Raw genomic sequence first — 17,299 nt, 5'->3', positions numbered from 1 at the left:
CGGATCGGTGCTGCGGATCGAAGCTACGAATCGGGCTGTGGATCGGAGCTGTGAATCGGGCTGTGGATCAGAGTTGGGATCGGTGCTGTGGATCGGCAGAGCTGCGAATCGAACTGTGGATGGGTATAGAGAGAGAGAGAGAGAGAGAGAGAGAGAGAGAGAGAGAGAGAGAGAGAGAGAGCAAAATCAGAAATAAATAAATAAATAAATAAAAGGTACAGAGAGTGAGAGGGAGAGTGCGTGCACGTAGGTAGTTAATAGAAATAATAAAAAATTTAAGAAAATTGATTATTTAATTAAAAGATGGGGTAGAATAGATAAACTGATGTAGGTGTTTTGTAAAAATAAATGTGTAAAATAGAAAAAGTAAATTTTTAGTGTAAAAATAGATGTGTAAAATAAACGAGCTGATGTGGTTGCTCTAATATACACACGTTGCGTGCAACATCGGCTGATACTTTTAAAAAGTGTAGTATGGAGAAAAGTGATCAAACAACCATGTTTCATTTACTTTTTTTACACTTTAGAACATAATTTGTGATTCATTAATCACATGCACGTAAGATGTACTCTTTTCTACATCATATTATATTATAATACTGTCTTTTTTTAATAATTAAAGAAGTCGTTGATTATATTCTAAAAAGAAAAAGTCATTGATTAAAGGGATAACTTGGGACAACGTTTAAAGTTAAGGAGACAAAAACGTATTGAGAAAAGTATTAAAAAAAAAACTTTCTACCAAAAAAGAAAGAACTTTTGTTTCTGTTTTTCATTCTTGGATCATCAATCCAAGCTCAATGACCTTTCTTTTTTCTTTTCTTTTTTAACTCAGTAACAATATAACCATCACAGACTTATAAATGGATCAAACATCTTTGTGTAATTGGTAATAGTAAACTATCCACCACCTAATTGAATAAGATACTACGAAAACTTTGGTGGTATGTCTCAACTCTCGATGGTATACCATACCAGAGGTGGGTGCAAAAATCATCTTTCGAACTCACTAGTTTTTAGCAGTATCCTTCTTCGATAATGGTACTACAAACTTATTCAGGATAATCATAGTATATAGAAGTGAAAATTAGCTAATACACTAATAATAATAATAATAACAAATGATGAATGGTGAAGAAGTTGTGACTTTTCACCTTGGTAGACGGGAATTATAACCCAATGAATAATTAAGATGACAGCAGTGAGCACCATGAGATTTCCCTATCAAGAGGAGAGGACAAAACCTTTGTATATTTTGGAATTGGAAGGAAACAGAATTCACATGTGAGAGTTAAGACTTAAGAGCCCCTGCAAAATTTTCAATTAAAGTTACCACTAGATCCAAAGTCCTTTTTTTATATGTGTACTATACTATGTAGTCAAGCACTGTTCATTATTGCAAGGGTCAATTCATGATAATTCCACCACTAGTGAGTTGTTTAAATTGCACCAAATAATAAGTGAAGGTGTGTTTGTACTTCCAATTTTGGATTTTGAGTAGGAAATTCTAACTTGAATGCTCTTGATTAATTCTATATACAGACCTTATTGGTAGTAGAAACAATCAAATTGTAGTTTTTCATTGCTTTAGATAAAAAAAAAAACAAAAAAAAATAAACCAAAAACAAAAACCTATTCAAGATATGTTTCACTTGCAATAGATAACCACAATGTGCACTAAGTGACTCAGAAGAATTCTAGTCTGGTGTGAATATGATGAGCATAGAGATAGAATGAATATAGTTTGTCAGCGACAATCTCCTTTGTCTCAAATTTTCTTTCTTTCTTTATTCTAGAAAATTTAAAGTATTGCAATTTTGACCTCGTGAATCATTTTGCATACAACTCAGAGAAAAACAAAGACTATATAGACTTTCAGTGGCATTAGTCTTCCAACATTGTAGACCCCTCTCACGTGCTATTTTAGTATGTGAGGATGCAAAGTGCAGCATCAGCTATGACAATAATAAATTAATAATCACGGGCATTTGTAGCGATTGTAAGTTCCAGAAACCATTTCTCTCTAAAAGTACACTATGGTCTTCAAATTTTCAAGAAGGATTTTCAAAATGAGTAACAAGTCAGGAATTTAATGATACTTTTAATATGAATAGCAAAATAAACAAAAACAGTTAAATACAATTAATTTTCCATACCAAATGAAATGTAAATTAATGTAAACGTTAATTTTTTTTTTTTTTTTACATATATTGTCAGTTTACTCACTTACCGTCAATGATTTTTCACATTAAACCCTTGTTTTCAAAATATATATATATATATATATGTAATAATTGTAAAATAGATGTTATGTTCATTATAATTAATCGATCAATATCATATACTATATAATAAAATTTGGGCTTAGACGCCATGGTTGCGTCAAGTAGCAACACTGAATTGCAAAAAAAAAATTAGATTTTTAGATTTTAAAAAGATAACATTTACATTTAAAAAAAAAAAAACTAATGCATCTTAAATTGCAGCAATCTTATATTACACTAAAAAAAAGAGGTATAATGCATCTTAAATTGTAGCATCCATATACTACACTAAAAAAAAGAGGTTTAATGCATCTTAAATTGCAGCAACTTATACTACATTAAATCAAAAGGTCTAATGCATCTTAAAATGCAGCAACCGTATATTACACTAAAAAAAGAGATTGAATGCATCTTAAATTGCAACTACATATGGAGCAATTCTTAGGTACCTCCGAAGCACGGAGAATGATGCTTCTTCCTCTCACATTCATGGTAGAGTCCGCTCATTAAATTCATGGTAGGGTCCACCATGAATGTGAGAGGAGGGAGCATCATTTTACTATATTCCGAGAGTACATAAGAATTTTCCCTACGTATACTACACTAAATCAAAAGGTTTAATACATCTTAAATTGCAGCAATATTTATAGAATATTTTAAAATATATATAATTAAATTACAATTTTACTACTAAAGAGCTTTTAGAAATTTAAAACTTGCCATAATTTTTTAAAATATTTTATAATATATTTTTTTGCAAAATAAAAAAAAAACTTACATAATATAAATTTTCCATGTAATGTAATTTTTAAAAATATTTTTACTATTTTATTTGTTATTAGATTTGATTATATTATCAAAAAATATTTTTTTTTTGAAATTTATATATAATTTTTTTTATTAAGTCGTGCATCGTACGAGCATAATACTAGTACTAGTATATATAAAAGTAGAGACCTCATGTTAGAGAGCACGGGATCGTGCTAAGTGGCACATTCCTTAAAGTTCTTTTTATTCAGGCTTCTACTTCAAAGAGTTTGCATTTATATCAAATTACTAGTTCATTGAATTAGCTAATAGAGAAATGTATATACTAGTTATCTATAACCAAGCTTAATGGCGTGAGCTTGTAACCGAGTTGGGGTATTAAAGTGGTTGAATGTATGTTGTTATTGGCTAGGGTGGATGTGGTTAGTCTTGGTTTGTCCATCATGGAGTCAACTTTAGCATGCCTCCTTGCCCTTGGGTTATAGGGCACCCCCCACCCACAAAAAAATAGTTGTGCATTAATTATTTATATTAAATGAATTTATAAGATTATTTTTATAAATTTTATAGAAAAAGTTTAACTATAAAATTGATTGTAGCCTAATGCTACAACCTTATTCAATAAAATTAATATTATTATGTATTTTGAAAATCTTACCATTAGATTGCATGTTCTTTACACTCTTAATACACATCAAATTTTGTATCAATCAGATATTATTTATTATATGATCTATAAGTTTACATTTTATGCATAATTTTATAGTACAAAATCTTGCAATTTAAACACTTTATTGATGACATACCTATTAATCTTCAATTTTTTAGAAATTTTGCAAGTATGGAGTATATAAGAAGAAAATATAATATAATGGTGGATTTTTCAAAATTCACCTCCAATAAAAAGATATTAAGTAAGATTGTAGCTTTAGGTTACAACCAATTTTGTAGCTAAACTTTGTCCAAAATTTATTGAAGAAATAATTTTTAGTTGAAATAATAATATTGGATTTATAATATGACAATATTTCTCTTTTTTTATTTGCTTTGACAAAAATTGACACAAAAATTATAAAAAAAATTGTGAATTCACTAAAAATTAATCTTAACCCTTTAAATTTCTTGATTCCTTTTCAGTGACATGTGATATACATACATACATACATACATACATACATACATACATGTATGTGGAACTAATATTGTAATATTTATTCTATGTAATTAGAAAGATAACTAATAGAATGTATATGTTTATTTTGTTATATTAATTATTTTAAGTATAATGAAATTTTAATATTATTTTTCTAAAATTTATATGAGAAACAATTGATTTTTTTTTTTATGCGAGAAACAATTGATTTGAAATATGGTATTCTTACTAAAATTTTAGTTGTCTTTGCAACTATTGAAATAATGTCCAACAAAAAGGGAAAAAAATAAATAACTTTACTAACACAAAATCTAGAATGTAAAAAAAAAAAATGAAGGATATTTGCTTTTTTTGTAGGCAAGAAACATGCCTATTTATATATCATGCAATTTTCAATTTAAAAACACATATAGATACTATGATCAAATCACTATATTATATGTTGGCGTGTAAGTGTATTCGCTTATCTTATCCTCCTTCCCCAATATATATGTGTGTTTCTCCAAAAAAAAAATCACTATATTATTCTTATTATCTTTCTATTTTGTCTATAAAATAACTAAAGATTACATTTTATTACAAGGAAAGTTATTAAATTTTATTTTTATTTTTTATACATCAATAGTTAACGGTGAGGGATTTGAATTTGAATTTCTCTATTAAAAATTGAGATGCCAACTAGTTAACTAAATCTTATTGAAATATTGGAGAAAACTAATAATGAGTTACACTGCATATCGCACAAAAACTCAGCTAGTTTTATTAATTAGAATCTCAAATCTCTTATTTAAGGATAAAAATATTTATCAAGTAAACTAATTAGAACTCATACGGTAGAAATCTGTAGCTTGGCTGATTAATAGTTCAATGCTCTTAGTATTCATACATTAGGTATTAAATTATCTCAATTATTGTTGTTGCAACAGAAGATGCGGATTGTGAGGTAAAAAGTGTACTATATGTTGATAAAAATTTAATATATCACAATCGAAATCCACCAGCAGACATAGATAATTATCCTTTTAGCACTAGTAACAGTACTTATTCTTTTTTGATATCTTTCATGGTTGTTGTGGATGTGAACTGGAAATAGTATTGCTTATCAAATCACAAAATTTTTACTTATCTCTGTATCTGTCTCAAATGGAAATATTACCTTCTTGAACATAATAAAGCTTTCCTCTTTTCGTTTCTTTCTTTCTTTTCTTTAAACTTTTGGCATTCCAAACACAAAACAAAAAAAAAGTTATACAACAATTCAATATGAAAAAAAAAAAAAAAGAGTGATGTCTCTTAACACCCTAACTTATACAACTTGAGTGATGTCTCTTATTATATTGTGTTTTAGCCTTTAGGAACACATATATTAATATTATACATGAAAAACAATCCAAATTTCCAAACTTTAGAAAAAAAATGAAAAAGAAGTTAAGTAAAGATAGACTTCCATAGGAATTTGGACCAATAAATCTAATTTAGCTAAATATTATTCTATGATCTAAAAGGATATAGGAGGAATTCTAAATTGAATTTAGTTAGATTTTTGAATAAATATGGGAGGAATTCCACATATTAAGAAATTAACACAAAGCATAAAAAAAAAATTTAAAATAGATAAACATTGATAAAATCTTAACAACCCATAAGTAAAAGTAATTTGGAATCATATTACACTATAGCACATGATAGGTACATGTTTTGAACCAAAATTTTCGTAGTGATAGTCAATTGAAAAAAATCAAAACACTTACAAATTAAATACATAGAATAAAAAAAACCTAAAACACACAAAATAGTTCAAAAGTAGAGAATTTTAAAAAAAAAAAATTACCTAAGAGAAACCAAGAACTTAAATGGGTGTCTCTTGTTTTGTTTTGTTTTGTTTTTTTGTTTTTTTTTTAATAATAGACTTCCTTTGACATAATATCCAAACACGAATGGTCATTCTACCGTATCCCCCTCTTTTTTGGGGAGTACGGTGCCCACCTATATCTAAACCATCAGATTAATGTTATTTTGATCTTGACCATTCATTTAATTTAAGTGGATATTTGTTATTGGTAAAGCAAGTCAAGTTTATAAAGTATAAACTATAAATAATTAAATAAGGAAGCCATCGAATGCGACAAAAGTACAGTCACACGTGATGTTGGTGCTGTCCAATATGACAATGGAATTATCAAATGTGAAAAAAAAAATAAGGGTAACACTGAATGTGACAAAAGTATAGTCAAATGTAATGTTGGTACTACCTAATGCGACAATGGAACTATTAAAAGTGAGAAAAAAAATGAGAAGTCATTGAATGTGACAAAAGTACAGTCACATGTGATATTGATATCGCCTAATATGATGATGGAATTGTCAAATGTGAGAAAAAAATAAGGGTAAAAATGTGACAAAAGTGCAGTCAGATATGATGTTGGTACTGCTTAATGTGACAATGAAATCATCAAATGCGAGAAAAAAATGAACCACCAAATGTAACAAAAGTACAGTCACATGTGATATTAGTACTGCCCAATGTGACGATAGAACCGTCAAATGTGATGTTTTAGTAACCTGGTATAGCATGTTACCTACTTATGGGTACCGTATCCAAAAAAAAAAAATATATATATATATATATATATATATATATTGTAGAATTACCCATGTGTAAGTTGCAACTTGAAAAAAATATAAATAAATAAACAAAAACATGGGGTGCAAGAAGGATTCTATGGAAAGACCATTGGTGAATATATATAAATTTTTAGTTGGAGTAGGATTTAAATTTCTAAAACTTAGATGCATTTTACATGTTTTGTTAAAACTATTATTGTTACTTTATCTAAAGAAATTGATAAGAACAAATAAGTTATTGTTTCTATCAACTGAAACTTAAATGCATGTTGCATGTTTTCTTTAAACACTTATTGTTATTTTATCTAAAAAAATTCATAAGAATAAATAAGTTATTGTCTTCATCTAAAAAATTGATTTTATCCAAAACATTGTTATAATTTAGTGAAGTCACTTGGTGTAACCACGTCTTTTAAGCCTAACACTTACCATTATTTTATCTAAAATGCACGTTGCATATTTTATTATAACACTTATTATTATTTTATATAAAGAAATTGATAAGAACCAATAAATTGTTGTCTCTATCAATTGAAACTTATATGCATGTTACATGTTTTGTTAAAACACTTATTGTTATTTTATTTAAAAAAATTTATAAGAATAAATAAATTGTTGTCTTTATTTAAAAAATTGTTTTTACCCAAAATATTAATGTAATTTAGTGGTGGAACCATAGTTTCTAAGCTCAACTATTATATATAGACACACACACTTAAAATTGGTTGCATGAAATTGCTGCACCAAATTATAGTAATTTTGAAAATAAAATTAACCGGTAATTTGAAATCAGGCCACACCAACCAAAGACAACGGGAGGAGGTGACATTTGACGGATACTCAAAACCAACAAACACGGGTTGACCTACCCATCTTTATATATAAATATATATATATATATATATATATATATATATATATATATATATATTATTTGTTATTTATTTGCTATACATCATTGAGATTGGGAGTTTGTGTTCACTTTTTTCACTATTTCTAAAGTTATCTCTATTATTTAGTGCAAATTGATTTTACTAAAAACACGGATTAAGTAACAAAATTATTTTGAAAAATGGTAAAAGAAAATTTTGATTAAAATTTAAAAAGGAAATGGTAATTAAAATAGTCAAAAGGGGTAGAATTTAAAATGAGCATGTGCATAGCACATGTATGAGGTTGATATATTATAAAATAAAATAAATTGTTTTGTTTATGAATGTCTTCACATCCCCTCCCCCCTTCCAAAAATATAGGGAAGAAGAGGATACCCTTACTTTGAATTCTGAATGTGTTTATTGGAAATACAAGGAAATGTCAAGTTATTGAGTTACAAAATCCTTGGTAATTAAGTTGGTAAGTTGACAAATTTAAGTTTGACCCAAATAGTATTGGATTAAAATAGTTTGCTACTCCTATGACCCTCGTCAAGTTTTTGATGGTTCGAGTCAACCCAATACAACCAATTTTCTTTTTCACATTAAAAAGATAATTCAATATACTTACTACTTTCTTGTCTGTTTGTTCATATATATATTTTTTCAATACATAAAAGAATAGAGAAAACACTTAGAGATAAAAATTGAAAAATACATAAACCCTTAAGTCTCGTTAATTAATTCTAATAGTCTATTAATCCAATAATTCCACATAATTAATTCTAATAGTCTATTGATCCAATAATTCCACACACACAGAACGTGTATATGTGTTCTATATGAAACATGAAATAAAGTTAAATCATCTATAAAAATAATTAAGTGTGTATTCGGATTAGCTTTTTGTTCAAAATAATTTGTTGAAAGTTGAAAAATTATAGTTATACTTAAAAGAAAATGAGGTTTTAAAATGTTATACCTACGCAATTAGTAGTAGATATGACGCTAAAAATATTTATATGTAAAGAATTGCATGTCAAGTGGTAGCGTGATATCAGTATTGTTTTCATCTACACAATAGAAAATTTAATATAACTTTACTATACAAACTTACGTTTAAAATGAGTCTATAAAAAATATTAAAAAAATAAATATAATTTATGAAAGAGGTAGTGAATGAGCATGTCAATGTTTAATTTGGTGATTTAGTCCAATGGGTTCAAACTAAATTAACTGTTATTTTAATGGAGATATCCCAGGTTTAAATCCCCTTAATTCCAACTATCAATGTATTACCAAAAAAAAAACTATTATCTATACCATTTTTATGTGCAGACACAGACAAGTTATTAGATACAAGTCCAAGTTTACTAGGTCTATACATCCCTTTTCTACCCTTTGCAAGATAATTAAAATATAAATTAATATTCATTTTTAATTATTTTTATTATATATTATAATTTTTTTATTTGGTAGAATTAATGTTTTTTGGTCATGTGACTCATTAAGATAATTAATTTAGTTTAGGTAAAATTTTATCAAAATTCAAGCCATTCACTAGTTATTATTATTAATATATATAGTTTTGTTTTATTTATTAATGATTTTTAATTAAATGTGCATGACACGAATATAATACTAGTATATATGACCCTATCAAAAAAAAAAACTAGTATATACGACATTAGCCACTATATATTAAATGGTTGACTGTAATAATTACTAGCAATTAAAGCTATATACTTTCATCAAACTATTTTCATTGAACTTTCTTTAAAAAATATATATATTTTTTCATTAAAAAAAAAAAAAACTATTACCACTATGAGAGGGAAAAAAAGCACATCCAAATAAGTCAACTCAAAATATATAATAAATTTTGGGTGTGCACAACCCACCAATTACAACCCAACCCATTCAAGAAAGAAAAAAAAATTAGCCTAACCCATATGAGTTAGATTGGGTTATTTATTTTTTCAACCAGAAAAGGTCAAGTTGAGATGAAAAAACTCTTCAATCCAACCTGGATCAATTTCTTGTTGTCATAAAAATGTGTCATATTTATATAAAATTATAATTATTTTCTCAAACTGTGTGTCATGTTTTATAGAAGAACATGAATAACAAACTTTTTTTTTCTTGTTAAAGATATAATTTATACTTTAATCTAATCTAAGTATATATGTGTGTGAAACTCCCTTCTAGAAACTTGATACTCGACTCTTACCTCCCACACTCCACAAGCAGTTATACTTGTAGAGTGACCACCGCACCAAGGGTGCGCGGTGGTCATGAATAACAAAACTAAGGTGAAATGAATATGTCACCGAAGTGAATTAACAATTATTTAATCATTTTAGCTAACTTAAGCAGCCAATCTTTTTAACCCAATGCTAATTTGCTTAGGACGCATTTGGATAGGAATTATAATTCCTACGTTTGCGTTTGCCTTTTTTTTTTTTTTTTTTAAATCCAGCACTTCTTGCACTATTTATGGGACATGAACAGTGCAATTAGGCAAATGCACAGTGATTTCATTAATGAATGGTAACCGTAAAATATTTTTTTATTGTTTTCAGTTTTCAGCAAAATAAGCGGTATTCAAACACACATTTATTCTACAAGTACATGGACCATCGGTCTTGACTTTGGACTACTTGGGTCTTCAACAGCCTACCCTTGAAATGAGAAGCTCTAAGAAAATTAATGGAAAACCGTAAAAATCTATTGCATTTCTTTAAATTTTTAGTAGATTAAAATTGGGCATCAATCGAATGGTGCAAAACGCCAAACCCACCATACCCTAAAATCATGGTATCCGCCAAATAATAACCCGTCAGATTTTCCAAATCAATGAGTATTTGGGGTATCCTAACTTAACAAATACTTCTCAAAATCAATAAATAAATAAATAAAAGATGCTTTGCCAGTTTGCCATATATCATATCATTATCATATGGTACGATTAAAACCTTTACGTCTGTTCCTGTAAACAGTCCTAGATTGCAACCAAACACTTCTAGCGCCTGCATTTCAGGCTTTTTGGTTTCAGTTTCTCTTAGTTTAAAAACCTTCTTCTTCTCTATCTTTCTTCAACAACCTTCAACCCAGTTCTCCACTGAGTCTCACTGAAGATCTGGTCTGAGGCCCCACCGTCAAATAAATCTTCTCTCTTTCTCAGAGTGAAGTTTTAGTTGAAACTAACTCATTTGTCTTTTACTTTTCTGGGGTTGGTTTTGGTTTTGGTGTTTAGTGTTTAAGGTTTAAGGTTAGTGTGGTGGGAACAGTGTATATATATATAAGATGGTAACAAAGTTAGGTGCTTCTAAGGTTATATAAGAGTTGGGTCTGGTTGGTTTTTTTTTTTTTTTAATGCTGATGAAAGTTTTTTTCTCTTTTTAAGAATCGAGGAAGGTTTAGACTTTCAAGGCAGTTTCATTATTTATGTGAGGAAGATAACATTTACTATGTGCTTAGAATAATCATTGCTTTCAGGGTTTTGCACTGTCTTTTATGTAAGACATTTAAGTTTGGACCAAAAATTTAAGCGTCAATAATAAAAGTTGATACAATCTGAATTCAAGGTTGGTATATAGCATTGGAGAGTTTAAGAGATTTGAATTGGAGGGAAATAGTGTTACAATGTGTAGAGTGAAGGGGAATGATGGCAAGTGTGATCATAGGGAGGATTGTGAGATGGGGTTCATGTTTTCAAGTGAAGTAATGGTGGAGAAATCCAAGAGTCGTCTGGTTTTCAGGCGGCGAATAATAAAGCTATGGTTGATTCGGGTTATGTCGTTTACGTTGCTTTGTGCTTGTGTTGGTCAGATATTGACATTGGGGACGGTTTGGAGACCAAGATTGCCAACGGTTTGGCGTAGTCATTCTGAATTGCCTCTGCGCATTGAATTGCCTTCTCGTCTAACCAAAGTTGCTTCCCCACCAAAGAGTGAGTTTTGGGCTTCTCACTATAATCCCAGTTGTTATCTTTCTCTCTCTCTCTCTTTCAATGGTTATTGTGCTTTCTTTACTTTTGGGACGGAAGTTCTAATATGCTGCTGAATTAAACACTCTGTTTTGGTTATGTGTTATGATTGTTATTTGGAATGGTCCTAGTTCAATCATGTTCTCTTGAGATTTGACCTTGCACCTACTATGTTAGTCTGTTCTGTTTATTTTAAATTTTCCACAGTTTTTTTAGGCTATATATCCCTTTGTGCATGTTAGTTGTTCACGGGGAGGAAAATTTATAAAAGAAAACTACTGAATTTTAAAATATTCTCAGTTGATTTAGTTCCAAAAAAAAAAAAAAACCAGCTTTTATGCTATTATGTTGATAATTTTATTTTTTCATGCTCTGTTAATTTCACTATTATGGGCTTTTTTTTTTCTTTGGGTGAAATTTCAGATTTCTTAGTGTCAATTGTCAGTTCTGTATTTGATATTTTGATAAGCTTTGTTTGCAGGGGTTTATAAGAACAATGGTTTTCTTATGGTTTCCTGCAATGGTGGACTGAACCAAATGCGAGCAGCAGTGAGTTATTTGCCACTTTGATTGCAATCAGTATCAATGTGAATTGTTCTCTGAGTTGTATCTTATAGGCAATTACTGTATCCAGCGTTGTTTGTATCTCATTTCTGGATCTTCTCTGCAGATATGTGACATGGTTACAATTGCCAGATACTTAAATGCGACACTTATTGTTCCACAGCTGGATAAGACCTCTTTTTGGGCTGATTCAAGGTAGGTTAACACTCTTGCACTCTTTATTTGAGATAGTGATAAATTTTTTCTTTATAAATGCATATTTTTCAATTAGGATTTAGTACTCTTCTCAATGCTAAGCATGTTTTTTTAATTTGGCAGTGACTTCCATGACATATTTGATGTTGATCATTTCATTACATCGTTGAAAGATGAGGTTCAGATATTGAAGGAATTACCACCAGGGCTCAAGGGAAGAGTTAAAAATGGAAAGTTAAAGTCATTGCAACCAGTTAGTTGGTCTAACATGTCCTACTACTATAAGGAGGTTAGGTCATGAATATGTATTATGTAATGCTTGCATCAGCTACCATTTTGCTTTACAGTTTGTATTTCATTTTCCCCAATGCATCTAATTTTCTAAAGTCTCTGCCAACAGATTCTTCCTCTGCTGAAAAAGAAAAAAGTTATACATTTAAGTAGAACTGATGCTCGACTGGCTAATAATGGACTACCTCTTGAGATTCAGAAGTTGCGCTGCGAAGTAAACTTCAAAGCTTTGAGGTTTACTTCCCAGATAGAGGAATTGGGTAGAAAAGTTGTCAGGATTTTGAGGGAGAAGGGACCTTTCCTGGTCCTTCATCTCAGATATGAAATGGACATGCTTGCTTTCTCTGGCTGCACACATGGTTGCAATAGTATGGAGGTGGAAGAACTCACAAAACTGAGGTTACTCTAATTTTATAATTACAAATCCCCCAAAATTTTAAGTTCTACTATCAATGTATAATTAACTTTGGCAAATCAAACTTCATTAGATATGACTACCCCTGGTGGAAGGACAAAGTTATAAACTCTAAGATGAAAAGGCTCTCGGGTTTGTGCCCGTTGACACCTGAGGAAACCACATTAGTACTTAAAGCTCTGGGAATTGATCGTAATGTTCAAATTTATATTGCTGCTGGAAATATATATGGTGGGAAAAGGAGGATGCAAAGTTTGGTAGAAGCTTTTCCCAATTTGGTCAGTATGAGGCAGTGGAAGCAACCTTCTAATATCTTTACTTCAGAGATTCCATAACAATTTGTTTTTTAATTTTATGCTACAGGTTACAAAAGATACTTTGCTGGAGCCCTCAGACTTGAGTTTTATCAAGAACCACTCATCCCAAATGGCAGCGTTGGATTATCTTGTTTCCCTGGAGAGTGATATATTTGTTCCTACATATGATGGAAACATGGCTAAAGTTGTTGAAGGCCATCGCAGGTAATATTCTGCTTCCAATGACGTGGTTATTATTCTCATGTTATAGATATCTCCACTCTCCAGTATAATATTCCCAATGACCTATTGTTCATTCAGAACTGAGTATTCTAGCTTTGGATTAGATATTGATAAATCTTTTTTGCACACAAATAAACTTTCTTGTGTATATGAGTTGCATTTTTCCATGTTCTCTTATAGATGAATTGAAGAGGCCTAATTGAACTTTACTAACAATGATAGCTTTGCTGAGCATTCACTACCACTCTGTTTGGTATCAAGCATTAATTAATATTTAGAATGTCCACTACTCAATTCAAGAGAGTGGGGAGCATGATAATGTCGAATTCCACTAGATCTTTTTTTCTTTTTTATTTCTGGATTGTCAAATTATTCATATGGACCAATTTAGTTTTCTCTTTCAAAAAAGTATAAAAAAAATTTATCTGAGGTGATACTTTTTTTTTCTCAATTATTCTCACTTCAGGTTTTTGGGACACAAAGATACCATTCTATTGGACAGAAAGCTTCTGGTTAGTTTGATAGATCGATACAACAATCGATCATTGAGCTGGGATGACTTATCTTTAGATGTGAAAAGATCTCATGAACACCAGATGGGAAGCCCAACCAAACGAGTCATCATTCCGGATAAACCAAAGGAAGAAGATTATTTTTATGCCAACCCATACGAGTGTTTGGAACTGTTAGATGAACCATTGCGAAGCACATGATCATCTTCATCTTCTTCCCTATTCTTCTGTACTTATCACAGAAAGTTTTCTTAATTCTTTCACTCTGATTTAAATACAAAGAAGGGATTCTCTTCTATTCATGAAATTCAGTTTGGATCAGCTAATAAGGATCTTAGTAATCTTTTTCAATTTTGAATAATCAAAATTTATGTATAGAGTGAAGTCCCCGCCTTTTTAAAGCTGATACTAAATCAGATTGATTGTAAAGAGTACATGGGAAGTTTTTGGAATGGAACGGTTACTACCTTTTCCCTAATATATCATGTTTATGTACATTTATCAGCTTCAATTTTTAACAAAAGCTTCAGCTTTTATGTTGTTAGTATGGATGAATTAATTATCATATGAGTTGCATAATGCTACTCATGAAATAAAAATGAGCAGCATCATGACAACTAAAGAGATTATTTGCCATCTATCAGACATGGGTGGTTGTGGTAGAGCAAGAAGACATTTGGTTTTTTGTATATTTCAAAATGTTGCATGATTTAGGCTATAACATGTGCTAACAGACACGAAGCAGGGCAAAGGTTAGAGAACATGCAACCACATCATCTTTGCTGACATTGGCTTTGGAAAGTCAGCATATATGCTTTCTCAGAAAGAAAAGTGGCTACTGCTCCTGATCATTCTTTCCAAGACATTCATATGGTGGGGTTTGGAAAACTAATTCCATCATATATGTTGGTAGTTTGGATTGGAATTTGATACCTCCTTCAATATTTGGTTGTGGCAATCTTAATCCATCGCTTATGTTGTAGTTAGGAGTGCTGGGTCTCTGCTTCAATAGTGGTCAACACATAAAATTATGTTTTACTCTTTATAATCCATTTCATATTATATCCTAAAGGTGTTTTTAGCATATAAATGTATCCACAGAGAGAGAGAGAGAGAGAGAGAGAGAGAGAGAGAGAGAGGCAAACAAAAAATAATGTCAGTTGGGGGAAGCTGTTGATGACTCAAGAGTCAAGATAGCATATTTCTAATCCAAAAAGAGTGTTCCACACTTCCACTTCAAGAATTCTAGCTTTGTCGTACACAATTGACAACTTAAAACTCCCAGGTGAGAGTGGGTGGGCTGCTGTTCATGCACTTCAAAGGTGGCTTTCACACCACATAATCAGTGCCAAAGTAGTGGTGAGTAAAGTTTCAATGAACTCATTAGTTCCATCAAAGAAATTGGTGTAAACAAAATTTTAAAAAATAAAAATAATATAGATCCTCTCTTTGATTAAGCCTCAATTTGATTGTAATTTTTAATGCTAGGCAAACCAGCGTTTGACCAAAATAGAGTAAATTTAGATATTAATATAGTGAGAATACAAAATTGTAAAATCTGTGTGTGTATATAAAATAGTGGGCACATGTTTGTCTATCTTTTGGTGGAATCCATATGTCGGTCCTATAAGACATTCAAGTTCGAAGTGCCTTTTGGCAACATGGAAAAGAATCATTGCTTCAGAGATAAAGCTAATTATAAGCATACAATCAAGCCTGTTGGGATTGCCTACCCTATGAATGTTTCTTAATCAATATCTTCAAACTAATGACCAATTTGGGATAAATTATAAGCACATGTGAAGTGGAAGTCACGTCACCAAAAAGACCTAAAATTTTTTGTTCTCAGTCACATTATATAAGTCACACATCTTGGTCTTTTCTATTTTCCAGCCAAAGAAGAGAGAAAGGAAGAAACCAGAGAAAAGTCATAAACAAATCAATCATGTTTTGGCCCGGTTTAGTTTCTTTTTAAACCTCACTTTTTCTTAAACATAACTTATTTTTTAAGCAAAATAAGCTAATTCAAACATACTTTAGCCTTCTAGTTCTTGCACTACAAGTGATGTGACTGACACTGAAAAATGCTAGCAATAACATATTTGATTTTAACTTTTGTTTTCTCCAAGTTTCCCAACATTTATCCAACCTTCCATCCATTGAAAATGTCTTTCATTCACTTAAATTTCAACGAACAACCATTCAAGGACACCCAAGTGGTGGGTAGTGAGCTCGATAGACTTGAAAGACTTGTCGTCCCAAGTTCCATCCCTCACAATATCGATTCATCTAATTATAAGATGTCCCATAAACAGAAAGTGAAATAGTTTGACTAAAGGCTTGTACATTATTTCTTTATATTGAAAAAAAAAAAAAAAAATCAAGGGAGGAAGTCAAAAGCTCTTGGAAAAAACTCATGAAGACAAACCAGAATCATCCAGTACACACGTGAGCCAGTTTTTGAAGTTGAATAGTAAATACCGGCCAAAAAATTCTGGTGCCACAACAAAATGCACAACTTTAGCCACAACTTGTCCATGTGGCAAGTTGTGGTTGGTGAAGGGTGATGGTGGATCCATGTGGGGACACCCCTCAACCAACCACAACTTGTCATATGGGCAAATTGTGGCCGAAGTTATGCATTATGGTGTGGTACAAAAATTACTCATACCAGCCTTGTCTGTTTGCATCTCCCATGTATTTCGTGCTAGTAAATGTCAAGGCTTGTGTCAACCGTCAACTTTAATTCTATACATTCAAACTGCGATCATACCATCTTGTATTGTACAGCACCTTCTTGGGATAATTTTCTCATCAGATAGCATCCTATGACAATTTATTTTTCATTATGTTGATTGACTAGTCACTAACTCAAACAATGAACTGAGAAATTCAGAAAAAAAAATTATTATTATATATGATACAAAAATTATAATAAAGTATTCATAAATATAAAGGGAAATTAAAGACTTTATATAAAACAACTTACCTAATTAATTAGAATGTGTTTTGAGAAAATAAAATATAATTTAATAAAAATGTAATTTATATTAGGTTACTTTGTCCAGAAAACAGGGTGTGAACATTATTGAGCACTATTTATAATTTTTTTT

The 17,299-nt window shown here is 30.4% G+C and overlaps 1 protein-coding gene across 1 annotated transcript; it reads left to right on the top strand.

The window, feature by feature from the left end:
- The first annotated feature begins 10,683 nt into the window (after positions 1-10,683).
- Positions 10,684-14,664, top strand: LOC142639766 (rhamnogalacturonan I rhamnosyltransferase 1-like). Its single transcript, XM_075813906.1, has 8 exons — positions 10,684-11,634; positions 12,152-12,219; positions 12,341-12,429; positions 12,553-12,718; positions 12,830-13,119; positions 13,209-13,413; positions 13,499-13,656; positions 14,141-14,664. Exons 1-8 carry the CDS (start codon positions 11,328-11,330, stop codon positions 14,385-14,387), a joined length of 1,530 nt encoding a protein of 509 aa, XP_075670021.1. The 5' UTR covers positions 10,684-11,327; the 3' UTR covers positions 14,388-14,664.
- The last annotated feature ends 2,635 nt before the right edge of the window (positions 14,665-17,299 follow it).

This window comes from Castanea sativa, chromosome 1 (genome assembly GCF_040712315.1).
Source record: "Castanea sativa cultivar Marrone di Chiusa Pesio chromosome 1, ASM4071231v1".
Lineage (NCBI taxonomy): Eukaryota > Viridiplantae > Streptophyta > Magnoliopsida > Fagales > Fagaceae > Castanea > Castanea sativa.
This window is presented reverse-complemented; position numbering and strand designations above follow the sequence as displayed.